Here is a 27,537-nt window from a genome sequence, read left to right as displayed (position 1 = left end):
ATTTGACGTAAGCACGGATTTGTCACCAGCGCAGAGACAGTGTCTAGTAGATCTCCTTCACCAGTTCAAAGACTGTTTTTCATCGACCTCGAGGGTCAGTCAAACGCCACTGACGAAGCATCGGATAATAACGGAGCAGACGGCAAGGCCAATACGGACAGAACCCATACTGCATAGCACCGAAAGAGCGTGAAGCAATCCAGGAACAAGTGAAGAAAATGCTCGATGATGACATCATCCAGCCGTCAAGAAGTCCTCGGGCATCGCCGATAGTGCTGGTTAAAAAGAAAGACGGAAGCTTGCGATTTTGTGTCACCTACCGCAAGCTGAACCGTGTGACAAAGAAAGACGTATACCCATTACCGCGCATCGATGATTCACTCGACAGGCTGAGGTATGCACGCTACTTCTCGTCAATGGACCTCAAAAGTCGGTATTGGCAAATTGAGGTCGACAACGAGATAGAAAAAAAACGGCTTTTGTAACGCCTGACGGATTTTATGAATTTACAGTCTTGCCATTCGGATTGTGCTCAGCCCCCGCAACATTTCAGAGACTGATGTATACCGTTCTGTCAGGCCTTAAGTGACAGACATGTCTGGTCTATCTGGACGTCAATGTTTTTTCAAAAACATTTGAGGAACACCCAAGCAGGCTGCTATCGATATTCAGGGCAATAAGGTCTGCCAGCCTGACACTGAAACCCGAGAAGTGTCATTTTGGCATCAAGGAGCTCCAATTTTTAGGCCATGTGGTGAGTCATGAAGGTGTTCGACCTGATCCCGATAAGATTGCGGCCGTCAGAAAATTTCCGGTACGACAAGACAAGAAAGCAGTCAGGCGTTTCTCTGGCCTATGCGCATACTACCGAAGGTTTATTGCCAATTTCTCCCACATAGCCTTGTCGTTAACACGACTCACAAGAGAAGACATTTCGTTCACATGGGGCGACGATCAACAGGTGGCATTTGACAATCTTCGACAACGCCTGCAGACTCCGCCTGTGCTTGCTCACTTTGATGAGGATGCTCCTACCATGGTCCATACAGATGCCAGCAACGTGGGTTTAGGCGCTGTACTCGTCCAGTGGCAAGACTCAGCCGAGCGTGTGATCGCATATACTAGTAGGACGCTTTCCCGCGCCGAGTCCAACTACTCCACAACGGAAAAAGAGTGTCTTGCTGTCGTATGGGCCGTTATGAAGTTTCGTCCGTAGCTCTACCACGTAATCCTTCCACGTAATCAGCGACCATCATTCCCTCTGCTGGCTGACCAACTTGAAAGACCCGTCTGGTCGGCTCGCACGGTGGAGCTTACGCCTTCAAGAGTTTGATATGACGGTCGTGTATAAGTCCGGACGGCAGCACGCCGACGCCGATTGCTTATCAAGGTCACCGATAAAGCGCGACGATGACAGCATGGCGTTTGTAGGAGTCGCTGACACCACTACGATTTCGATGGGAACAGCCCATCGGAAAACCACTTCCTATCATCCACAAACCAACGGCTTAACAGAACGCCTCAACAAGACTATTGTTGACATGTTGAGTATGCACGTTGACGTGGATCACAAGAACTGGGACGACATCCTACCGTACATCACGTTCGCCTATAATACAGCGCAGCAAGAAACTACACGAAGAACGCCGTTCAGTCTCCTTCATGGCCGTGAAGTGACGACGATGCTTGACGCCATGTTACTGCATGACTGCAATGACATCGGTTTGGACGGTGCATCTTTTACCCAGCGAGCAGAAGAAGCGAGGCAGCTTGCGTGCGTCCGAATTACCCAGCACCTCTACCAGTGTCACAATGCAGAAACAGCAGCAGTCGAATACAGGAAACTCACTTTAATTGTACCAGAACACTGGCAAACTGATCGGGAGAGAACCTCGTCGTCTTCTCTCGCTGCGCGTGTTCTTCGTTGTTTTCTTGGTGCTGCATATTCAATGTGGCATTACTACGATCCACTTGTTGCCGGAGATGATAGCAGAAAAGGCCCCAGTAAATCCATTCCTATTTAATCAAATGGCGCTCTGGGTGGTTCTATTGGTTGAAGAAGCCCCGGGGGCTTTAGTGGCAGGCATTTGTGGCGTTGACATTCCCGGCAGCTTTTCACGTATCGCTTTAACGGATGCAGAAAGCTTAGGCCAGTAATATGCTTGTCAAACTCGAGCGAGAGTTCGAGAGGAACCTAAGTGACCAGATGTAGGCTCATCGTGGCAGGCAAGAAGAATGTCGTCATGCATGTCAGTTGGCACAACTAGAAGATAGGTTCTCTCATATCCGTTGGAGTTTTTCTTATACAGGACCCCATCTCGCAGATGGAAAGACAACAGACTTCGAGAAATACATCGAGGTATGGACGAGTTGCGTCCTTCCAGGTTTTCGATAACTGCGCGAATTTCATCGTCCGTGCGCTGTCGTGTAATCAGATCTGTTGTATTAAGGGCCCCAAGGAAACCATCGTCATCCTCGGTGTCGTGGCCACAAACTTCGCCAGGTGCACAGGATAATGAATCAGCATCTTCGTGCTTGTGGCCCGACTTGTAAGCGATTGTGAAATCGTATTCCTGCAGACCAAGACTACATCGCGCCAGTCGCCCACACGGGTCTCGTAGGTTGGCTAACCAGCACAACGAATGATGGTCGGTCACTACCTCGAAGTGGCGTCCGTAAAGGCAAGGCCTGAATTTCATCGTGGCCCATACAACAGCGAGGCACTTTCTCCGACGTGGAGTAGTTGACCTCGGCGCAGGAAAGAGTGCGGTTAGCGTACGCTATCACTCGATCTGTGCCCTCTTGTTTCACGAGGACAGCACCAAAACCCACGTTGCTGGCATCAGTATGAATTTCAGTATCAGCGTCCTGTTCAAAGTGAGTGAGGACTGGTGGTGTCTGCAAACACTCCCATAGCTCAGAGAAAGCTGCGTCCTGTTCTTCCTCCCAGATGAATGGAACATCATCACGAGTGAGTTGAGTGACGTGGAACAGGAAACGAGGCCACGGCGGTACTTTTGTCAGGGTCTGGTCGAATACCATCTGCACTGAACACATGGCCGAGAAACTTAAGTTCCTTGTAACCGAAGTGGCATTTTTCTGGCTTCAGTGTCAGGTTAGCAGAGCGGAGCGCTTCCCGCACATTCTGCAGACGCTTCAGGTGCTCCTCAAAGGCCACTTTAGACCGGTAAGAACTGTGTCCAACCATCTCTGGAATGTCGCAGGTGCAGAACAGAGGCCGAAGGGAAGCACTTTGAATTCGTATAGGCCATCCGGTGTAACGTAGGCGGTTTTTTCAGGATCTCGTTCATCAACTTCGATCTGCCAGTAGCCACTTTTCAAGTCTATCGATGAAAAATACTTGGCCCGCCGTAGTCGGTAGAGGGAATCGTCGATGCGGAGCATCGAATAGACGTCTTTATTAGTGACGCTGTTGATTTTCCTGTAGTCCGTGCAGAAGCGCAGTGATCCATCTTTTTTCTTCACGAGCACGACCGGAGATGACCAGGCACTCTTCAAAGGTTGGATAACATCATCTTGCAACATCTCTTGGACTTGAGCACTTATCACGTCACGTTCCCTTGCCGATACGCGGTAAGGGTGTTGTTTTATGGGCGAGGCGTCGGTATACGTAGTTATTCGGTGTTTAGAAATTGGTGTCTGACGAACCTTCGAGGTGGACGTGAAGCACTCTTTAAATTGATATAGCAGTTCACGTAGCTCGGTCTGTTGTTGTTCCGAGAGGGTCGAGTTGACATCAACTTTTCCAAGTAGTGAAGTCGCATCGCTGGGTGTCGGTCGAAGCCCGTCATCGGCTGATATAGATGCGAAGCATTCAGAAACATCTAGCACAAACAAACGCGTCAAGTTGCCTTCGGCGAAAACCTCACGATCCCGTAACTTGTCAGACACCACATCAACCATGACGCTTGAACGCGGAGGCAACGTGAAGCTGTCGGCAGAAACGCGTAGCGTGCTGTCACGGATGTCGTCAGATTTGTCGGAGGATCCAGCTGTCGAAATGTCACGGTACGCTCTCGAAGATCGATAATAGCGCCATGCTCCTGCAAAAAGTCGAGTCCCAGGATTAGGTCTCGGGAATAGTCACGAAGTATGAGACAGCTTGCGAGAAACGTACGTCCCCGAATGCTCACTCTGATAGTGCACATGCCGATTGGGGTAACTATGTGCCCGCCGGCAGTACGAATTCGTGCTTCGTATCAAGGCGTAACAACTTTATTTATGTGTGCTGCTAGTTTACCGCTTATGATCGAGTAGTCCGCACCTGTGTCCAATAATGCACTAACGTCGTGGTGACCGTCGACTACCACATGTATATTCAAAGAAAATCTGCTTCTGGCTTTCGTCGCTGTCGTCGGGTGATCGCTCCGTGTCCGTGCTTGCGTCGGTGAGAGGCCTTGCTTGCCTTGAGTGTCAGCGGCCTTAATCCCGAAGGTCGCTGTCGTTAGTTTTCACACCTAGGGCTTGGCGAGCGCGCCGGCGCCGCCCTTTGGAGGCTCCGAAAATTTGGAAAAGATCGCCTTGGGGATGGGAACTGCGACTGCCGCCGCAGTGGCATGCGCTGCTGTGTGAGGTAATCTTCAATAGCTCTCGGTCTTTTGCCAAATCTCGGCCGTGGTGTGTCGACGGCAAAACCCTGTAGTCCGAGGCGACGATAGAGACATTCCCGGAACACATGTCCAGCTTCACCACAGTGATAACACGGTGGTCGTCTGTACGGTGTGTGCCATACGTCGGATTTTCTGGGAAGCGGCTGTCGATTTTCTAAGTGCTGAACTGGCTGCAGCGAAGGAAGTGCATATTGAAGCATAGGATTAACGAAGCGCGCTGAAGCAGGAATATATCGGCTTACAGCTTCTGCGTATGACGCACGATGTGGCTCTGTCGGGACAGGCGGGACATAGCTGGAAAGCGGTCCTTGGAAAGCCTGTCGTACTTCGTTTCTGACAAGGTTGCAAATAGACCCTGCTGTAGGTTGGGACTGGCACTGAAGCTTTTGTAGTTCGTCGTGCACAACCGATCGAATGAGGTCGCAGAGAGACTCGATGTTGATGTTGCTTGCCGCACCTCCGATCTGACCTATTGACGAAGCGGCACTCACTTGCCGGTCGTACACAGTAGAGCGCTGCTGCAGCACTTGCTCCATGGTTGTGGCTTCGGTCTAAAATTCCGCCACGGTCTTTGGGGGACAGCGAACGAGGCCAGCGAAAAGCTGCTCCTTCACACCTCGCATTAAATGACGGACCTTCTTTTCTTCTGCCATGTCGGGGTCGGCTCGACGAAAGAGGCTCGTCATGTCCTCGACGTACATCATGACACTTTATTCGGCATTTGGAGGGGCTCGCTCGGCTCGTTCACGGCGATCGGGATTGGCCCAACTTGCCAGCAAGTATCGACAAAAGACGCTCCACGAGGGAAAGGGCCCACGGTTTTATTACCAAGTACGAGCGCCGTCTTCGAAGCTGAAATGCACGTTCCTCATTTTGTCGAAGTCGGTCCAACCATTGTAATCTGAAACCCGTTCGAAATGAGCCAGCCAGTCTTCGACAACCTCCAAGACGGAACCGTGGCACACCTTCGGCACCCGTGGCTTCCACAGCGTATGATGCGTGGCTGTAGTGCTTTCATGTGCGTTGGAGGCTGCAGCGCCTTCCCTAGCATTTGGGGGTAAGACAGACATCTCGGGAAGAGGTCCACGCTCAGGAGGTAGTCCTGGGAGTCTTCGGCTTGAGCGGGGAACAGGTGTTGTCACTGCAGGTACAGGGCTACCTGGAGGCGTTTGAAACATCGGCTGGGGGTTACCCAGCACCTCCACCAGTTGTCACGTGCTACAAAAGGTAGCACATGACTAGGAAGAACTGAGCTGGCGGGGAGACGAACCGAAAACTGGAGAGATGGCTGCTTCAATAATCAACAACTAGCCAGAGCACGCGCTGCCCCAGAACAACATCTTCCGTTCTCGTGGGCAGCCATGGCTTGCGCTCGCGGTAACTAGGGGCCAAGTGGCAATAGACTCTGTGAGCGAGCACCCAACTCCAGCGAAAAGCAACGGCTCCAAATCCGCGATTGGAACACAATCCGCGCTGCCGAAAATAGCATGGGAAGCTAAGTGAAAGTGGAAGTCCTTGAGTTTCCCAGAATACTCTGCGTGTAGTCATTCCATTCCGTTAATTCTACTGTGAAATTCTGTTGAATTACCACTTGTAAGCGGTAATTTCAGTGACGCTGTCACTATCCGATGATCGCTTGTGCATGAACAGGAGTTTAGCTGTCGCTATCAAGCAGAGGAAGCGATGCCACATAATTTGCCCTGACTGCCATATGGTCCGCCATTACTGCCAAAACACACGACAGCAGCAGCGGCCCGACGCGGGTGATTGTGTTAAAAAGAGCGCATTAAGCTGAGCGCTTGCCCACTCTGTTGATTTCGGCGGAGCGACTTTTCTTGCTCTTCAGATTCACTCTCACTCTATATCCATTCCGACTCTCTCTCTCTCATTGGTATGCTTGACTCCCGCCCTCACTCTGCCACTGGAACACACTTGCTTCAAAGGAGCACAAAACAAGCTCCGACTGCGCCATTGAAAATCAACATCAGCCTACCAAGGTAAAAGAGGAGGGCAGAGGAGCACAGCGGAGGGCATGCAGTGGAGTGGTGACACACGTCTCTTACATAGTATGGCCGAGGGAAGTCAAAATTATGTGACAATGTACTCCAAACTGCACAAATAGTAAATATTAACACATGCTATGTCTTGCAAGTGCAGTGAAACCTTAATTGTGAGACCTTCAAGAATGAAAACTCGCACAATCCAGTTACAGAGGTTGTGTTCAATCTTCCTTGGTTGGCAAAATTATCAACAAGACACAGCTTTCACTATGTAGTCAGCTTTATCATCATCATTATTATGCCAGTAGGTTTTCTCTTCTGTGCGTTTTTTTCCCCTTAGTTGTCACTGCACATGTGGTCGTGTTGGTGGTGTGTAAAGTGTGTTAGAGCTGCACACCACGTTCTCTGCTCTTGCGGTTTTTCAGTAGTGCTGAGTGGTTACGGAGCTCGGCAATTGACTTGAAACAGGCGGGTGAGTTCGATCAGGGTCACAGCGATAACATTTATTGAAGGCGAAATGCTCGAGAATTTCGTACTATGCAGTATTGATAGAGGTAAAAGAATCCCATACTAAATCCCACCAAGCAAGCGAGACCTTGCGTGCACCTTTCCAAGTTTTGCTAGCTTGATTCCATGAAGCCACGAACTGTTTCGCCTGCAACCGTCGGTGGCAGATATTTTTAACGGACAGGCGATGTAATGGTAGTCCAAATACAACGAGATCGGCTGGTCCCCAAGTACAATATGAAGCACAGCACATCACTTTTTTTAAAGACTGTAGTCTTTCTTGGAGACCTTCGATGGAAAAATTTTGGTCTGTCTATTTGTCTGTGTACATTTGTCTGTTTGTCTGCCCTAACGATACCTCAAATGTCACCAAACGGCCAACCCCATCTGCAGCGCCCACCAATATTGCTGAAGGTTTAGCGTTCATAGTTGTACGATTGTCAATTAAAAAGCAATTATTGTGCATATCTGAGGCGTCACAACAACGCTTCGATGTTATCTATGTCTGCCTTTATACTGGAAGAGGCACACACAAGTAAGTCTAAGGAATGCAGCGTTTAATCGCGCTGCGCTGACAGTGCAACGCGATGTTCAAAAAGGTGTTTCCAACGCTTTGCTACGACGTCAGGGTGGTGGCACCTACCCATCGTTTTACATTCTACACCTTATCACCTCCGAGACTGGCGCGCATCTTTTTCCGCGGGCTGCACGCCTTCGTTTTCGAAGATAACTGCCAGATGGCACTTGTGTCTAACGTGCCTAGATGCGCTCGTTCGCCTCCGCCACACGCTCAAGGTACTCTAACTCTAACGCAGCACCTGCAGAATACCATTCACCGATTTTCTTGCGCAGAACATTGAATTAACGTTTTGTTCACTCTCCAGACGCAACACTATCCCTTTCAACGACATTTACAGTGTAACATGTAGATTTGGGCCAATTTTTTTTTACTGCTCGATTATTGTGACTGTGTAGCCGTCCATCCCTGCCAGGCCAAGAAAATCAGTTGGCATATACACCGTGGTCCTGGAAAAACCTCCATAGAAATAGAAAAAAAAGAATAATTCTTTACTGAAATTTGACAGCCACAAAATATTTGTCGTGTTAAAGAAAAACTAATGAGTCTCTATGCTGATGATTAGAAAAAAAAAGAAAACGAGCCAGGTACAGTATCCCTTAATAGAATAAAAATTTGTTACCCCAGCAGTTCAATTTCTTCTGTAATACAGTACTATCGTCGGCTTCAAGATCACTTTAGATAGGCCTTGATCACAGGAGTATCACAGGACAGGGGGGGGGGGGGGGGCGCAAAGGTTTACCTACACATAATAGCTTCAGATCTCCTAATTGACATGCTACTGATGATTTACCTTTTATTTTGGGCACTTGCAGTACATCACAAGGGAACCAATGCAACGAGCCCGACTCAGTTGTGCACGAAATCATCCTACACAAACTGATAACAAATGGTGCTCTGCCGCCATTATGCGACGCGACGACACTCCATTTTACTCTTTTAACTGTTGCCAATGCAATTTTGGTTTCGTTTTCATACCCAGGCTATTTTATAACCACTTTATAAAAGACACTGGTAAAAGAGATAAATGAGTGTAAGAGACACCAGTGTGCCTACAGTAAAATACGGGCACGGCCGCTAGATGAATAAGCGCACGGGTACAGCCCACGGCATACTCCGAAACTGGCGTGACAGGTCTAGTTACTTAGGGAGGAGTGCCCAATGAATTGCATGCGCAGCGCTCTTGCGGTAGTTACGATTGAGCACATGCATCTTTGTGTGACCCGCGAAATCTTCTTTTAATATTTATCTCACGTGTCCCCACCCAGTAATTATCAACCTTGCTTTTAGATACCTGCAGCCCTTGCAAATTTTTGGTATTGTCTTACCCGAAATGGAAACTTGCACATCGATCAGTTTTCGCGGAAGTAAGAATTGTGAGCACATTTTACTCGGACCCTACAAGATCACAACTAACCGATCCGAAGATCCGAAAGAGCTGCACCTTTATAATGCATCCAAATTGATTATAGTAACCTTGAGTATGTCGCTTCAGTAAACTTTGCTTCAGATTTTGTCATTTCACTTTTAATAAGTAACCTCAGAAATCGCAGTTGCCCCTGTTCATTTAACACAAAATAAGATGAGACTTTTTGCTTCCTCCAAACACGTCTATAGAATTCATACAATTCAGTATCTGATGCAAAAGGCACAAAATAATACAGCCGAAACACGGATATATCAAACTCGAAAGGGATCGCAAATTAATTTGATATACGAGAAATTCAATATAAAAAAATAGAAGCCCCGAGAGTTTACCTGAAGTCGATCATCACTTGCAATAGGTGCATTAATGAAAACTAATTCCGCACACAAGCCGCAACAGAATGAATTATTTGTGTGAAAACAATCGCTTATCTCAGCCTGCATCTTCGTTTTTGAGTTGAAGTTGAAGATGCTAGTCTCGATCTTATCAAGGCTGTCTAGGTGCGACGGCCCAGTTCTGTTCATGTGGCCAATACAACGGCGAATGATGCTAAATGCTGCTGCCACTTTAGCGGCGAAGTACGCCCATGTAGCCAGCATCACGTCCGGACGATCCTCATCACTTGAGCTGTTGGCCTGGGCATCCTGGGTCCCTGTGACGGCAGCTACTCCATCCTCGCCAGCGAGGCTTGCAACGGCTTGGACATTGCAGTACACTTCCACGAAGTCAGCCGCAGACACTTCGTGTGGAACTGCTGCCAGAAAGCGGGCCGACAACTCACGAAACACGTCTTCTATGCGCTCGTCAGTGTCTTCTTCACCGGTTTCCACAAGTTACGCCGTCTCGAAGCCTGCCTTGCGGAAGCAGTTGACCACTGTTTCCGTCTTCACATCTCGACAAGCATTGAAGATCTCGGCGAAAAAGACCTTGGTAGAGATTTCCGGCCGCTCCTTCGTCATCCACAGCTGGATGTCCTGGCTGCTGACGCTTTGCTTTCGCCAGAATAGGTTTTGCACACAATGTAGTAAATTTGCTTGAATCGGCGAAGCCACCCGGTGCTGTCGGCGAAGTTGTTTCACTGAGTGCAGCGGCGAACCATTCGGCTTTGGTGATGAGCATCGGGCCTTCCACTGGAATGTTCTTCGCAAACACTTCTGACAACCAGGCATAGACTGCCTTTTCTACATTCCGGTGGGCAGAAGTTCGCCCATAACACCTTGATATCTGCTTCGTTCTTAACAAAGTACTCGGAGTGGTCTGTGGTATCCCGAAGTCGTCTGCAGTGGTCGAACATTTCTCGCCCGCCTCAACACCCTGAAAACCCTTCCAAACTTGTCGCACCATCAAGGATGTTGCACTTCTTAACACTGGCCATAGCTACACGAGAAGTCGACAATTCAAAAAGTCCCCAGTGGCTTTGTACATCAGGCATGCAAAAGAGAAATGCTGCACATGCGACGGTAAGTAGGCGACGCGATACAGAAGCAAGGCGCTCGCAAGGTGATGGCCACCTTCGAGGGCAATAGCAAAAGGTGTGAGTAGAGTGTATATAACAGGGGAGTGCCCGGACCGAGCTCCGAAATGTGAAGCCCAAACAGGGTCAATTCGCTTGTGGCACTGTGATCGGTAGTCTGCAATTTGTCGTTTTAAAAGCTGCATGCGGCTCCGTCGAAGCGGTTGAGGAGTAGAATGCTCGCTTCCCACTCAAAACACCCAGGTTTGAATTGCAGCTGTGGACGGTGGATTTTTTTAATTGTTAATTTCACTTGCACATGTGAATTGACTGGCTTTATTTTTTATATCTAACTTCAGTTGCAACATGTCGTTGCGAGCGTACTGGGACTTGACCGGCGGCTCCCCAGTACGCTCGCTGTCAAATTCCTTCTTTACTTCATATTTCGCTTGACTTTTCATAACAACATGTAGCAACTGAAGCTAGATTTAGAAAAAAAGCAAACCAATAACCTATACGAATGAAACTAAAAAATAAAAAAAAAACTTACAATCCACACCTGCGATTCAAACATGGGTCTTTGGAGCGGGAGGTGAGCATTCTACACCTCAACCACTTCGAAAAAGCCCCGCACAACTCTTAAAACGACAACACACTGCAGACTACCGATCGCAGCACCACAAACATGCTGACCCTGTTTGGGCTTCACTTTTGATGCATTGGTGCTGCGGCCGTTCCGAGCACTCCCCTGTTCAAGTACACTCTAGCATGAGCAAAACCTCGTACAACCGCAACAAAAAATTAAAGAAAAGGCGAAAAAAGGGGCGACGTCTGCTCCCTGGTTCCTGCTCTCCGAGCCAACGAATACGTGGAGAAAACATGAGAGAGAAAAAGAGAAACGGAAAAAAAAAGCACCATTTCACAAGTTGGAGATAGTGCTGTCTGAGCCCTCTCGCCCTTACCTTCTTTCAAGCAGTTCAGGTTTTGGCGGACGTGAGGTACGTAGCGGAGGTCGCATGGCATGCGAGTGCCAAAACCCACCTTCCAACTCGTGCGCGGAGCCGCGCTGTCGCAAAAATCGCAGGGCGCGGCGAGTTCCGAAATGCACCTTCCAGCTCGCGCGGCGTTCGATATATGCAAAGGCGGGTAAAATACCGTTCGATATAAATGTGCGATTTTCTATACTTCTACAAAGAAATTTCAAGGGGATAACTTACGAGTTCCATTTACCCGAAAATTCGATATATGCGGGTTCGATATAACCGTATTCGGCTGTACTTAGCATGTGTGCGAACATAACTGCTTGTCTTCCTGCGTTTTTGAATGTTTTTGTCTCTTTCAGTCAGTTAGTTCTCATAATAATGCAAATATTTCTACCTTACATTCAACAATAAACACATAATCTGAAAAAATGCATGAAATTACCTTATTCTCAATTCAAGGCTGACCCAGGCATACTTTAGTTTTTTTTTTTTTACTTTTTGCATCTTTGTATAAGAAGAGGAGTTGACAATTGCTTCACAGTGGCGTCGCTGAGATTTCGCAGGGAGAATATCCGAGTGAGTGCATATTAAGACACTCACACACAAAAGGTGCTTCATTCTGCACTCAACAAGCATATGTTAACATTCATATCAGCATAGCCGCTGGCTGCAAACGTTTTATTCAGGAGTCGTGACGCCCCTTTGCTGTTTTCTCTTATATTTCGTTTTTTTTTATACGTAATTCTCGACTTATCTATAGTTTTCTTCAAATGCCGGCCTTTAAGCCTGTGACAACTTTGTCATTAGTTCTGGTTATTTCCGAACGCTGTAGCGTCGTGTCGTGCATTATCCCGCTATGCCATGTGGTACTCATCTTCATTTTCATAAAAAAGCTCACGCACCCCTTCCATTGAGAAAGTTCGAATGTTTGTGGTCATTTGCAGAACTGCACACAGACTCGAACGTTTGCCTCAGATCCGTAAGTTATTGCTTTCTGTGAATTCTACTAATAGCTATTCTCTAGCATTTTTAGTACTGATGCTGTAATCTCCTACTGCCTGGTGTCCAGCCTGCTTCTTTCCTACCTTAACATTGAAGCCTCCTATCGGTATAGTATACTGTGTTTTTACCTTATTCATTGCCGATTCCACGACATCATAGAAGCTCTCAACACGACATCATGGCTAGATGTAGGCGCGTAAGCCTGTACGACCTTCATCTTGTATCTTTAATTGAGCTTAATTACGACACCTGCCACCCTTTCATTAATGCTATAGTATTCCTCTATGTTGCCAGCTATGTTTCTGTGGATAAGGAATCCCACTCCCTAAATATAGCTTGCCACTAAATATAGCTTGAGTTTATACCTGCAAGTTCAACTTTTTTTTTTTTTGCAGAGTTGAGGCCTATTATTGTCAGCGTCATTGCTCAAGATACAAGCCACTCCACACATACACACTGGCGTGGAGTGGCTTATATACACCTCCCACTTTCCTTTTTTTCTCATTTCTAGTTTTTTTTTCTAATTCCTGGCTTATCTCTAGTTTTCTTCTAATGCCTGCCTCTAAGCACGTGGCACCTTTGTCATTAGTTCAGGCTATTACACACACACACACACACACGCACACACACACACAGATGCACGCACGCACGCACGCGCGCGCGCGCACACACACACACACACACACACACACACACACACACACACACACACACACACACACACACACACACACACACACACACACACACTGTCCAGCCTGTTAAGAACTATCAAGAAATTTGAATTCCACTTCTATTGAGGTATACTTTCGCAGCCTTTTCAAAAATCTTATGAGGAGCGTGTCCCCACGTTTGCAGAAACCACTTTTATCCAGAGTTTGAAGCTGAAATACTTTTCACTACACTATCATGACAACATTAAAAAGATACCAAGTTGTTTTTTTCATACACTCACAGTGTATGAAAACTATGAACCTCTATTGTCAAGTGTCCAAAAAAATAGTTGTCAAGCATTCCGGCTGAGGAAATGTGCAGGTGCAGGAGAAACCGTACAGAAATCGAAATGCGTTAATATAAGAAACTAACTGCATGAAATGAATAGAACCCCTTTGTCACACAATCGGCGCCATATAATTCTGCTACATGCAATGTGATTTTTTTTTGTAAACCTCAAAGCAAGAGGCTGGTTCTGGGGAAAAAAAAAAATCGGGTGCTCAGCACGCACACTGAAATTCAATTGGTTTCTAAACTAGATAGCGCCTACGTATTCTACTAAATACGCTATATGTCATCAGCTCATTCGAGGCTGCTGCCCCGAATGAGCTATCACCACCTGTTTCCCGTCGCTGCCCCGTCGCGCTGCATCAGCCGTAACTGCAACTACGGCTGACACGCGCTTTCCCACAGAAAGCCGCTCAACGCAACATTTCATCCAGCGCCTGTGATACAGGCTAATAAGAAAATGAATACATGGTATCCTGGTTGTAAGAGACATCTAATATAAAAGGCAAGTGCTGCCTGGAGCATGTCTCTTATAAAAGAGTTCAACTGTATACAGATTCACTCATACCACTTTCAATTAAATGCTAGGAGAATGGAAGGGTTGTGACAAAGGCATATGCTGGCAGTCTGTATGCATTTTTTTTTTTTTTCGGTAAAGCTGAGCTTCACTGCCCATATTTTTTGTTTTTCGTTTACATGACATCTGGACAATACAATGGTTTTGCATGGTCCATTTAAATCATAAATTCGGGGTTTCACTGTATTTGGATGCATTTAGCGTTTTAGCGCACCTTTTTTGAGAACACATCTCATAAGCCAAACTCCTGATAAGACACAAATGTCCATGGTCATTTCGAGTTCACCTTAACAGGAGACTATTACCCAAACAACATGAAACAACACTCACTTTGTCGTCATCCAATGGAGGCTCACCATGGTGCCTTCCTGAAGTTTCTCAGAGCTGTGATCCTCCTTAGCGGCATTAGCATCCTGTGGCTCTGTAAGGAAGATGAGTGGCTTGAATATGTTGCTTTGCCCTGTTGACAGTGAATCGTACTGAAATCTTCTTCTTAGTCTCCTTTTTTAGACAGCATTGTTAGACAGCATAGATGATGTACTACAGTCAAACCTCAATATATCGAATTATTGCCTATACCGAACGGTTCCTATATCACGCGGGAAATCGCATGCATTATTGATTTTTTCATTTCGAACCAAGTTTGACAGATAATGGATATATCGAACTCAGCCACCCCAAACCAAAAGTTGTATTTAATGACATCATCTTAATAACAGTCACAATAAAATGCATAAAGTATTTTGAATAGCATTAATATTGACGAAAGAACACTTGCTTTCGAAAGCGATTTTTCAAAACTGAAAACACAGTTGGAAATATGGTTTCGGTTTTGCTATAGGAGCATAGGGTATAGAAAACTTGCTGTAACTTGCAAACTAATGACGCTAGGATAATTTTTGTTGCAACATATATGCGAATGTTTGGGCGTGCAAGAAAAACAAAACCCTAAAAATGTATTCTGCGAAAAAAAAAAAAAAATGACTTTTGAAGGTGGCCTACCACCTTAAGGACTGTCTTTGTGCTCTTGACAAAAGTGAGATAAAAGTCAACGAGTACCGAGTCTATCCATTTCATTCACTATTGTTGGTGCCTCTCTACATCAAGGTTTGTTATTTATATTACAAAATTATTCTGCATGTTTCATTTGGCTTTACAGTGCTTATAATTATTCATGAACAGTGTCCAACTGCAACATTCACACCAACTAGTCGCCAACAAATTTTTCGGACTCCTCAAATACATACTGGATGGATACTTCGAACTTTATGAATGCACTATCAACATCTCCACAGAACTAATACATTCTTTATGAGACAGATATATACTAGAAGCTCAATTTTGATGGCACAAAATTGCTTATTTCAAGCTATGCCACTCAATATCAAAAGCTGCCATGATAGAATTTCTGTTGACGTGGTAAAGTTTGGCTTTCGCAGGCCAGTTTGCAGCCTCCAAGACTGCGAATGTGCACAACCTTCCCATTTTCGAGGCCACACCCGCTTTTTAGCTGACAGAACACTACAAGGGATTAAACTTTTTTTTTTTTTTTACAGTCAGTCATATCACAATTACTACGGTTTGTTACTGTGGTTGTCATTCTGCATGCAGTCGTGTTGGTGGTAATTTGTTACTGTGGTTGATATTCTGCAAGCAGTCAAGTTGGTGGTATGTTAATGACGCATTCAGTTGGGTGTTTCAGAGCGCTCAAAAAGTGGCTGTGCCTTAAGTTGGTCGAATTGGAGCGCTCGGACTACCTTCAGTTGGTTCTTTCGGAGTGTCAACCTCTGACTCAAAGCGCTCCCGACTGCTCTAACTTCGAAGTAAGAGCGTGGCACGATCGGACACAGAAAACGGATCACGTGACACAAGCCAGCCAATCACATGGCTGCTCTGACTCCGAGCGACCCTGAGCCAGAGGGCCAGAGCGGCCAACCGAATACAGTCGAACACATATATATCGAACTCGAAAGAGATCACGAATTAGTTTGATATATAAAAATTTGATACAAAAAATACAGGCCCAGAGAGCTTACGTGTAGCGGACCATCACCTACAATAGGTGCAATCAAGAATGACAACTAATTTTGCAAACACGCGGACACAGAATGATTTGTTTGCGTTAAAAAAAAACGCTCAACTTGGTCGGCTTTTCGGTTTTAAAATGAAGTTGTTGACGCTAGTCTCGATCTTATTAAGGCTGTCCAGATGTGGCCCCCCGTGTGGTCAGTACAATTATGAATGACGCCGAACGCTGCCACCACTTCAGATAAAGTGTACGCGCGTGTAGACAGTGCCTCGTCCGGACGACCCTCCTCATCACATGAGCTGTCGGCCTGGGCATGCTGGGTCCCTGCAACCGCAGCTACTATGTCCTCCTCAGCAAGGCTCGCAATGGCCTGTACATTGTAGCCCGCTTCCACGAAATCGTCCGCAGACACTTCGTGTGGAACTGCTACCACAACTTCTGAAACGCCTCATCTACGCAGGTGTTGTCGTCGTCTCGGTTTCCGCAAGTTCTGCCTTCTTGAAGCCTGCCTTGGTGAAGCGGTAGACCACTGTGTCCATCTTGATGTCTCGCCACGCATTGCAGATCTCCGTGGTAGAAAACTTCGTGGAAATTTGCGGCCACTCCGTCATCATTCGCTCCTAGATGTCCTGGCTGCTGACAGCTTTGCTTTCACCAGGCATGATTTTGCCAACGATGTTACAGCGCTGCTTAAATCGGTGAAGCAACTATGTGTCGACGGCGAAGGTGTTTCACCGAGTGCGGTGGCAAACCATTTGGCCTTGGCCATCAGCATCGAGCCATCCACCGGAATGTTCTTCGCGCGAACTTCTAACAACCAGGCATAGACAGCTTTTTTTACATTCCGGTGGGCAAAAGGGTGCCCATGACAGGCTCCCGACATTGGCGGCTCCGCCACTTTTGCCTTGATATCTGCTTTGTTCTTAAACAAGGTACTCCGAGTACTCCGGCGTATCCCAAGTCGTCCGCAGTGGCCGACCATTTATCCCCCATCTCTACACGCCTTCAACTTCGTCGCCAAGTCACGGGTCTGGCGCTTCTTGACGCTGGCCATAGCTACACGAAAGTCGACAATTCAAGGAGTCCGCAGCAACTTCGCACACCACACACGCAAAAGAGAAATAAATGCTGCACATAACGGAAACAAAAAGGCACTCATGAGGCAATGGCCACCTGCGAGGGCAACAGCAAAAGGGGCGAGCTGTGGCTGGCTGATCAAACTTGCAAAACAGTAACAAAAAATGAAAGAAAAGGGGAAAGAAGGAGGACGTCGGCTCTTTCATTCCTGTTCTCTGAGCCGACGGGTACGCGGAGAAAGCATGTGAGAGACAAAGAGAAATGAAAAAAAAAAAAGCTGTTCCGTGAGTTAGACATTGTCCAGTCCGAGCCCTCTCACCCTTACCTTTTCAGGGGCGTTTCGGGTTTTGGCGGAGGCATGGTGCCGCGCGGAGGTCGCCGGGCGTTGCGAGTGCCAAAGTGCATTTTCCAACTCGCGCGCGGAAATCGTGGGACGCGGCGAGTGCCGAAGCGCACTTCCCAGCTCGCGCTGCGTTCGATATATTCGAAGGGGATTAAAAAAACCGTTCGATATAAACGTGCAAATTTCTATAATTTTACAAAGGAATTTCAAGGGGATAACTTACGAGTTCGATATACCCAAAAATTCAATATATGTTTGTTCGATATATTCACAATCAACTGTACGCCATAAAAGCGTTTTCAGGATGTGCACATCACATGTTCTCTACTGTTGTGGTTGCTCAGAGATTGAGGTGGTCGGCTGCTGATCTGAAACAACATGCGGGTTCTATTGCAGTCACGACAGTTGAATGAGAAATGCTCTTGAAGGCTTGCATACTGCATAATGTCACCGCAGTCTCAAGAACCTGAAGCCCTCCACTACCGGATCATTAAAACCCACCAACCAATCCAGACATTGTGTGAAACTTTTTGTGATCTGCTTCAAATTTAGTGTGCATGATATCGCAGGGCCATTCTTCGCGACACCCGCAACAAATGACGGCAACGATTGCCACTGCCAACGCACAGACATTACTGCAGCCCAAATTAAGCAAATATGCTTGTCTGCAGGCACAGCAAGAAGCAGGGCAATATTGGAAATCTTTGTATTAGACTGCACCAATACAAATAAATTTTACTATTATGGCTCATTTTTTTTTGGCCTGGTCCAGGCCATCTGTCGATGATTGTAGTACAATTCGGAATAAAGGTGCCCAATGCTTTGGGGCCCCTAAAGAAATAGCATCAAAGCCACAAAACATGCACGAGCCACATACTGCTTGAGCTGTGCGTGGGGCATTGTTTATCAATTATAGGGGGAGCACCACAACTTCCTCTAAAAGCTCTGCACCAACAAACATGGCAGCACACATTAAAGCGGCGGCTATCATTAAGGGGGGAAGAGGGTTTTAAATTTTTTTTTTATATTTCTTGACCAAATTCAATGAAAATTGTAACCCAGACAGAGTTTTTCAAGCTGATTTCAAAAATATAATTGCTTTTGAAATTGGTTGGCCAGTTGCAGAGATAATTAAAATTAATCCTATATTGTTTATCAGAACAATGGAAAGGCAATTATTGGCCAGAATATTAATATTGACATATGGCTAGATACTATGAAGTGTAATTAACACAAATGTAGGATTACTTTTTTAATATTACAAGTATTACCAATTTTATAGCAATTTGAAGTTTAATCTCCAGATATCTCTATCAAGCGATTAAATTAGTACCAAGAATAAAAATTTAGAAAGACTAGATTGAAAAATCTGTTCCTACATTTGTGTAGGAGACATATGTAGCTACATGCCACCACAAGAATTGTGGCTCTATGTGACCTCAAGACCAAGATATCGCTTTGGCAAGTTTCAAAAACATCGAAAATGACATTCTGAGAAAACGTCAAAAAACAAAATAGGCTCATATTTAATACAGAAAATCACAAACTATTTACAATGTTCACAAATGGCCTAGCATCAGTACCCTCCAGGAACATAGTCTGTCTGTTTAGAGTCATTTCGGTGTTGTTTTCGTAGCACACGCTGCAAGTTTTCTGCAGAAGCATGCTTGCGTGCGCATGCTTCAGCACGGTGGCGATCTTTTTCACTCATGCGCTTGGTCAACTGTTGGCCAGGGTTTAGCTGAAGTTCTTGAAGTATGGCTGTAGAAGCTTTTTCATACCCAGAATTGAACTTCATTACAGCCTCTGCCACAGCAGCTTGCACAGCAAACAATGATGCATGTTTCTCCTTCGGCGCCAGTGCCCAAATAATTGAGTGGAGACACTCGTTGTTATTTTGGGTCTTCCCTCTTAGGCATCGCCGAAGAAGCGATTCATCAGACAAACGTCTGTAAACTGGAAGAAGCGCCTCACATACATGGGGTGGCAGATTGTGGCGGTGTTTTGGAGCAGGCTCACCTTTGGCCTTTGCTGCGTTTTGGCGGCACCATGAATCTGGGCCCTCTGGACAGAGAGTGTGGTTAGAAGTGACATCGTTTGAGGTGATGTGGTAGTATGTGGCCATGACTGCTTTATGCATGGCCTTGACATCACCTTTGTGCGATTTCAAGGCCCAGCCATAGTAGCTGCTGAGCTTGGTGATAAGCTCACCAGTCAGCTTTCCTTTCCCACCGAGACTCTCTGTACCAGAGGACTTCTGCTTGGAAACTAGATTTCGCAGTGCTGTGCCCATTCTCTTGTGAATGTGGTTAACACAATCTTCCTTGTCCACGGGTATGTATCCATAGACTTTCGCATCTTGAAGAGCAAGGTAAGCGCGGCTGTCACCATCCGACAACAAGGTCGTGTACCGCAGCTTATGCTTCTGCAGCGATCTTTGGAAGAGGATCAGTGCCGCTTCCACCTCCATCTCCCCAGCTTTTTTGTCCGTGTTTTTCTGGCATGCGTGTGCCTCCTTCCAAGCCTGGTAGGCAGGGTCAACTTCTTTTGGTGCCCGTGCGCACCCAGCACAGAAATTGCTGAGCACTACATAATCGAGCACAAATCCTGTGTAGAGCTCAATTACGGTGCCGACGCCGATATGAGACGAGTGGCCGCGCGTCATCCATGTGCCATCGAACGATATAGCGATGTTGTCCGGGCTGTTTATATTTAGGTCACGGTACAAATCGCGCACTAATTGTGCACATGTCCCCATCAACTTTTCTGCCCCATCGGTTGCCGCGGGGACGAGTTTCGTTTTCAAGTGTCCCTGCCATGTTTTATTGTGCATTCCTCTCTCCGAAATGTTCATCGCCGCAAAAATGTCGTTCATTGCGGTTTGCCCGTTTCCGGTGCTCTGCATTGCACGCTCCGCAAGGATGTTTATGACAAAAGGCCTGAGCTTTGCTTTGCCGCTCACGCGCGGCGAGCTCCATCCCTGCACATTATCGCCGCAGATCGCACATTCGGCAACAAACTTCACAGCAAGGCCAAAATCCCGCTCACCTTTTCGCACCGTGAGGTTACCACCACAAATTGTACACTTGCAACTGGTAGACGCCAGCAGCGCGTTCATCGAGTCGTAACTAGCGATGAAAAAACTTGTAGCGAGATCGTTGCTAGCTTGTGTGGCAGCGTCATCACGATCCAAAAAGTCAGATTTTCGGGCAGTAGCAGGAGTTGAAGCAAGTACATTAAGTTTTTCTTGAGCTTCACTCTCTATACGCCGCAAATCTTCTGGCTGCAACATTGCAGTGTCGTGCCGAAACGACGACGAAGACCCGCGGCGGTTGTCAAGAGCGCTTTGGGGGACTAGGCCTAACACGCCCGCATCGGCGCCGCTCGACATGGTCAGGAACTGGTGGTGGCACAGCAGCGCATTTCTGGAAGTTGTACGGAGTCTTCCTCTTCCTTTTTGTTCCGAATTTGTACTTCGTAGCGAACTTCGGCGACGGCGTCGACATCGTTGCTCACGTGCGAAAACCAGTTGACGCGTACGGTGTGCGCACAGTCGCCGCGGAGTGATGCAGACGATGCCTGTCAGGCCAATGGCGTGACCCGCTGCGGGTCACGTGCCGTAACTGGCCAATTACTGCGCGTGTTGGGACTTCTTTTTGAATCGGGATATCTTCACAGCCAACGCGCGCTCGGAGCCGAAAATGGCGCGAAAATCAAGACGAGAGGCTGCGCTTTCAAACGATATATGATTCGCGGCTGTCGGACAAATATGACGGCCGTCGCGTGTCACGGAAAAGGCGCTTTATTTACCAAATTCTTGGCTCATATTTAGCTGGCACTGGTGCTAAAATTGATATTACGGCTAAGATATCGTTTCAAACTGCATAAAACTTGGCGAAATGGTAGAATATTGGATGGAAATAGCAAAACTGCCATTTCCAAAAAATCAACTTTTTGACGATTTTTCGGCTTTTAAAACCCGTGTCCCCCCTTAAGGGCCAAGGTGACGCGATTTCTGAGTAACTGAAGAAGTCATGAAAAAAAATGCTGATTTGGGCTACGATTTTGTCTCATATCAATCAATAAAACAAAGATTGTCCTATATATAGCCAGCAGTTTTAAGAACACTCCTTATCTTGAAAGCTCCTGCACTTTAGGTTAGTGTACTAGAATAACATCATAGTGCCATGTCCAGGAGGAAAGGTGGTACGCCACCTCCAATGAGATCGATTCTTTTGTTTCCGTTTTTTCTGCACGTCCGAACACTCAAAAATATGTAGCAACAAAGATTATCTACCTACCATCATTAATTTGCGAGTTACAGCTGGATTTCTATACCCCATGCTCGTATACTAAAAACCGAAACCACAATGCATTGGTTACAAAAGTGTTTTCGTCTATATTAATAACATACAAAATACTTCATAAATTTTATGACTGTTACATAAGAGGATGTCATTATACAGTTGAATCTCGCTACAACGAATCTCACGAAGTGTGGAAAATATTTCGTTGAAGCGAAAATTTCGTTGTAGTGAAATAACAAAAATATAGCTGATCTGAGCTAGGAAAACAAAGGAATGATTATTCTCAAAGTTCAAAGAGTGTCCGCTGCTTTCTATCCTTTCACAGCAGCGTTACGACGCGATTCTCAGTGACGCATAGCGAGGCCATGGTGAAAAGCACGCTGAAACAATGCCTACAACTGCTTTCGTGAACGTACCAAAAAGTCGCATTAACACATTAACACCAGACTGTCCGCTGTCAAAGTGTATCCGACAACGCCGAAAGGGAGGCGGGGTATTGTGGAGCGGTGACTTTTGCATTATTCTATGCGATTCTTATCACCCATTACTCGCAGCTAGCTGATTTTGTTGATAATGCGGACGAACAGCCGCTCTGATTAGGTAACAAACAGGCCAAGCGCGAACAAAATGATAAGCATTGAAATCTAAAAAGGCATTGTTCCGCGGTTGCACCCAGCAGCTGCGACATGCATGAAGGAAACCAAGAACTGAGCTTCAGCTTCGGATGCTTGTTGAACAGCGGTGGTTTCTGGTGGTGCCAACATGTGTTTTAGACTTTTTGACACATTTTTCAGGTTCTGAAAATGCATCAAAATGTTAAAGATTGGGTTTGCTGTATACCAATAAATATCTGAGCCTGCAATTGCATCTGAAATTTCGTTGAAGAGGGACGGCAGAAGAAAAAGTGTTCGTTGTGGCGACAATATTTATGCATTGACTCCTATGGAGCGCTGATGGGGAACCGTGAATTTTTCGTTGTAGCAAAAATTTCGTTGAAGCGATGCTCGTTATAGTGGGGTTCGACTGTATATAAGTTTGTGCTTCTAATTGTTTTCAAATCTCAATGATGCCACCGATGTCTTCCGATTTGCAGTCATTTTTAGAGCAGCGAAATACTCATTTTGGAGCACTTTGGAGCAGCTAACTTCAAATCCTTGACGCGGGTATTACCAGTGATAGATGCTCTCAAATCTGACTTTCGCACAGTATGGCACAATTTACGTTCATACTATCAGGATGGTGCAGCAAATCTGACTTGGCGCACTTTGGCGCAGGAGTGGGATCACTGAAATCTCTAAAAACCGCCACAAGGGGGACGCAAAATGCTCGTGTAATGTTTGTCATTTACCTTGGCTGGGTGACGTCAGGAATCGTTGTGCATTTCTTCCATGTGTCAACGCTGGAACGTGAGTATTCTCGGGCAACTTGGACTATATTAAGACCAGCATGGCTAAGTGCAGAGTTCAGAAGACAAGGAAGCGCAAGTTTGGTGAAAATCACTACACGACGACAATGCTGCCTTCCGACATGGGGGCGGGTGTTTCAGCGACCATGAAGATGCTTGTGGACATTACGAAAACGTACAAGGCTCCGCTGGAGATTCTTCACTCCACGGGAACAGGCTTGAGGACACTGATATCCTTTCTTCGGTGTTTTCATCACAGGCATGTCCTGGATGCGTATTTGGAATTGCTGGCCCCGCATCGCACGAAAGAGAGAAAAGAAAGAGTGCGAGAAGGATGCCAGCGCCAGCGTCAGGATTGCTCGCGCGCTATTGGTTCCTCTATGTAGGTGACGCGCGCGCCGTAAGTTACCTCAGGTGACGCCCGCACGCGCCCGCGATGGAATGTGCGGAGTTTTCGCGGCTGTTCCACCGTACGGAAGCACCCACAACCTGCTGCCACACTCTTTCTCTACCTTTTTCCTTCTGCCTTTCGGCGTCCCTCTCTGTAAGAGGTGAGCTGAACCGAACTACCCGCAAGAGTTGCAGAAGAGTAACTGTTTTTGTTTTTTTATTCAATCAACCACCACATCATTCGCGCCCCTTCTGGCGTGGTCGACACTCATGTGCGAATTAAAGTTCGAAATTACCATCTAACGTTCGGTCACGTGCATTGCGCTTATGTCACACACCATACCAGTTCCAACGGCCCTTGCAGAAACGCGATTCCGACTCTCATGGCAGAAGTTCATCGTCTCAATTAGACGCCAGCACAGCAAATGTGCAGCGCGTTTCGGTCAACGACACTGTTATGAATGTCATGGCAGCCACGCGAACATTTACGTGAGAAATAGACACCAGTTCGGCCTGCCCACCTGACGTGAACTGCCTCGTCGTCGACCTCTGCACAGACAGATGCGCACGAGTGGCTCATCAGCTACAGTAAGGGAACTAATACGACAATCCACAACGTATTAGTTGCTTGCTGCTGTCTGTGCTGAAGGTGTCGCGGAGGCACTTCACGTTGACAGTCGAAGCCTCTTCGCTCATTGAAACCATCACCGTGCTATCGCCATCTTATCGAAACCCACTCGCTCGTGCCCTCGCCGCACAGTAGCGATCCATCCAATGCACCGAAGGACAAAGGTAGCGATCCATCCAAGGCACCGAAGGGGCAAAGGTGCTTCCGCATGATGGAACAGCCCTAAACACTTCTTTCGCCTCATGTCTTTGCTTCGAACGACCACGAAGCGGGCAATCTTGGGGGAGTTAACAATGCCCTCCCCGAGGCTTCCGCGGCGTCTGAATAGGCAGCTCGAGCACCCAACTGAAGTGATATTTAATGCATAGCGTGTAGTAGTTAACTCAAGAATAAACTTTTTGCATGCTTTGCTGAATAAAGTGCCTTGTAATTTTTTCTGCTTTTTGTAAGAATGGCCTGCCACATTTGCTTGATTCAGTGGCTTTACAGCCAGGTTAATGAGGTGTGTGGCATGTAGAGCCACTTCAGTACACACCTTTCCAAGCTAATGAAACTCATTAACATCGCCATTAACTAATTAATAAATAATGTTTAGTGTGTTGAGTTGCTATAATCATCAATGGCAAACATTAACCACATCTGCTATCTGCAGCGATAGATAGGTGACGTGCGAAATTTCATTGTTAGGCATTTTTGCATTTGGTTGTATATACATACGATTACCCTACACAAAATGGTTATCCATAAGCTTGAACTTCATGTATGCTGTCCCATGTGTACAAGCTCGCTTATATATAAAACTACTCACAAGGGAGAAAAAATGCGGCCATGCTGGGCTGCGCATGAGAGTACAATGGCTGACATCACTGCCTTGGCAGTGCAATTGAGGGGGGGGGGGGGGAGTCACGCCTATTTATAGTGCAGGCCGGAGAGGACTTGGGCAGCACCCAAGGAGCAGCCGTTCGTGAAAAGGTCTATACTACTGCACGCGTGGTTCACAGTTTGGGTATGTAGGAGCGAATGCTCGCAAAGCCACGTGACAGACTGATTTATTGGAGAATGTGAATAGCTGTGTACCTAAACTGTGTTGTGGGTCGAGGTCGCTTTTCACTAGTTGAAATTTGTCATATGAAGCACTTTGTGTTTACTTGTTCCTCGTGCGAATTCGCAACTGCAGCAAAGCAAACAGATTAGTGGCTTTAAAAAGCATTTCCAAATGCTGTCAAGCTTGGTAAAAGGCAATGTCTGCTGTGATATGTAGTCGGGATTGAGAACATGCTAGTGCATATCTGCTTGTTTATTTATGTGCCAACAGTGCTTTTTTTAGCATTATTTCAGGGACTTAAGAACGAGGTAATACTTTTCATGATAATGCAGCAATTGCATCATGTAAAAAACACAAAAGTCTTGATAATGTATAACCAAAATGACAACTTATTTCCAGGGTCATCTCGTCTTTGCTAGGTAGTTGTGGGTAGTATGTCGAGTGTAGTAACTTATGTGGAGTCATGGACTCATTCTCTACCAGTGTTAAGTTGGAGTTTAAGCAGTAGTATGAAATCAGGTGTGGCGGGATGTTAGCACTATCTGCTACATTCTCGCATCTTTTCATCTTTGAACGTGACTTCCAGTATCCTTTTAGACCTTTACAGTAGTCTAGTGAAGTTTGCTTGTGAAATTTTACAAATCGCCTAGCAACAAGCACTCTTCGTAAATGACAAATGGCCAGCGCTGCAGTGTCGACAGGACACTTAAGCGATCCCCAGTTGAGCTTCCTCGCTACCCTATTGTGTATCCCCGACCCTGTCCCTCGTTACCACTGATTATGGTGGGAGCTGCGCGGCTTAGCCGGAGAGGTACAATAGCAGAGCGGGGAGCATGGCTGAAAATTAGGTGGAGGTGTGCAAGCTTAGTCTGTGTGGCTGCGTCCCCAGCATGCACGTCACCAGCACGTCACTTCCAGAGGTGAACCAATAGAACGCGAGCAATCCTGAGGCTGGCACTGGCGTCCTCCTCGCACTCTTTCTTTTCCCTCTTTCGTGCGATGCAGGGCCAGCAATTCCAAATACGCGTCCTGGATGCATGAACCCAACGCTGAAGCTCGAGGAACTCTCTCACCAAAGAAAATGCTCAACCTGTGTGGTCGTGTGTACTGACTGCGGGCTCGTTTACACAGTGCACCAGTTAGGAAAAGGGCACCCAGGTGTAGAAATGTTTGCCAAAGTCATGAACATGCCCGCTTCTCCATGTCACTCCTCCTACGACAAATTATCACCACTGCTTTCTGCAGCCGCAGGAGAAGTGTCGTCGAAATCTATGGCTGATGCTGCTGGGGAACTTCGTTGTGTTGTGGGCAGTGCCGAGTGCGGAGTTTTAGGTGATGACACATGGCAGAAGTGTGGTCATTCATCTTTGAATGGATGTGTGTCTGTAAATTCTGTTGACACGGGAAAAGTCATTATTGTTGAGGTCCTTTCTAGCTCGTGTAAGTCTTGTAAAACTAAAAGGAAATCGAGGCCAGAAATTGCTTCTTATCAGGAATGGAAGGCAAACTACACTTCCTGTCAAGCAAACCATGAAGGAAGTCCTAGCAGTATGGAGACGGTTAGTCTGTACCGAATATTCGAGAGGTCGCTGCTAAAAAGAGGCTTGAAGTAAATGAAATTCTACAGTGATGGTGATTCCAAGAGCTATGCCGCTGTGAAAAACGTGTATGGAAAGGACAGTGTCCAGAAACTGGAATGCATTGGGCATGTCCAAAAGCTTGTTGGCTGCCACCTCAGAAAACTGAAGAAGGCAGTGCATGGTCTCAGGGGGTAAGGAAAAGCTCGCTGATGCTCCGATGAGTTCTGGTGAGTTCAGTCAAAATTGGCACTTTTTCTCAGTCTTTTGGAGTTTTTTAACATAACTTTCTTCATATTTACTGTATATTATTTATCCTAGTTCACTGCATAGCTCCAACTTTTGGTTACAGAAATGCCAAAGCTTTACTGAACTCAGGCACACATTAGTCACTTATCGCGGCTGAAGTAACTACCCCTTTTCATTAAATTTTTGACAAAATGGCCTCCCAAAAAATAAATAATCAGTATTCTCACTCTCAACGACTAGGCAAAAAAAAAAAAAAAAATGAAACACGCTTGTTCCAAAAAAGCAGTTATTTTAATCCTGGCTCCTCCAGTTCAGTTTTTTTTTTTTGG

The 27,537-nt window shown here is 46.5% G+C and overlaps 1 protein-coding gene across 3 annotated transcripts in view; it reads right to left on the bottom strand.

Annotated features, from left to right (window-relative positions):
- The window catches only part of LOC119176980 (enhancer of mRNA-decapping protein 4), a 311,927-nt gene that overhangs the window by 135,958 nt on the left and 148,432 nt on the right, over window positions 1–27,537 (bottom strand). For all 3 annotated transcript variants that reach the window (XM_075884808.1, XM_075884809.1, XM_075884810.1), the window contains exon 13: window positions 14,489–14,579. In XM_075884808.1, the coding sequence (XP_075740923.1) occupies window positions 14,489–14,579 (91 nt within the window). The remainder of the gene's footprint in view (window positions 1–14,488; window positions 14,580–27,537) is intronic.

Source organism: Rhipicephalus microplus, unplaced genomic scaffold, assembly GCF_043290135.1.
Source record: "Rhipicephalus microplus isolate Deutch F79 unplaced genomic scaffold, USDA_Rmic scaffold_48, whole genome shotgun sequence".
NCBI lineage: Eukaryota > Metazoa > Arthropoda > Arachnida > Ixodida > Ixodidae > Rhipicephalus > Rhipicephalus microplus.
The sequence above is the reverse complement of the archived record's forward strand: the minus strand, read 5'-3'. Positions and strand labels throughout refer to the sequence as shown.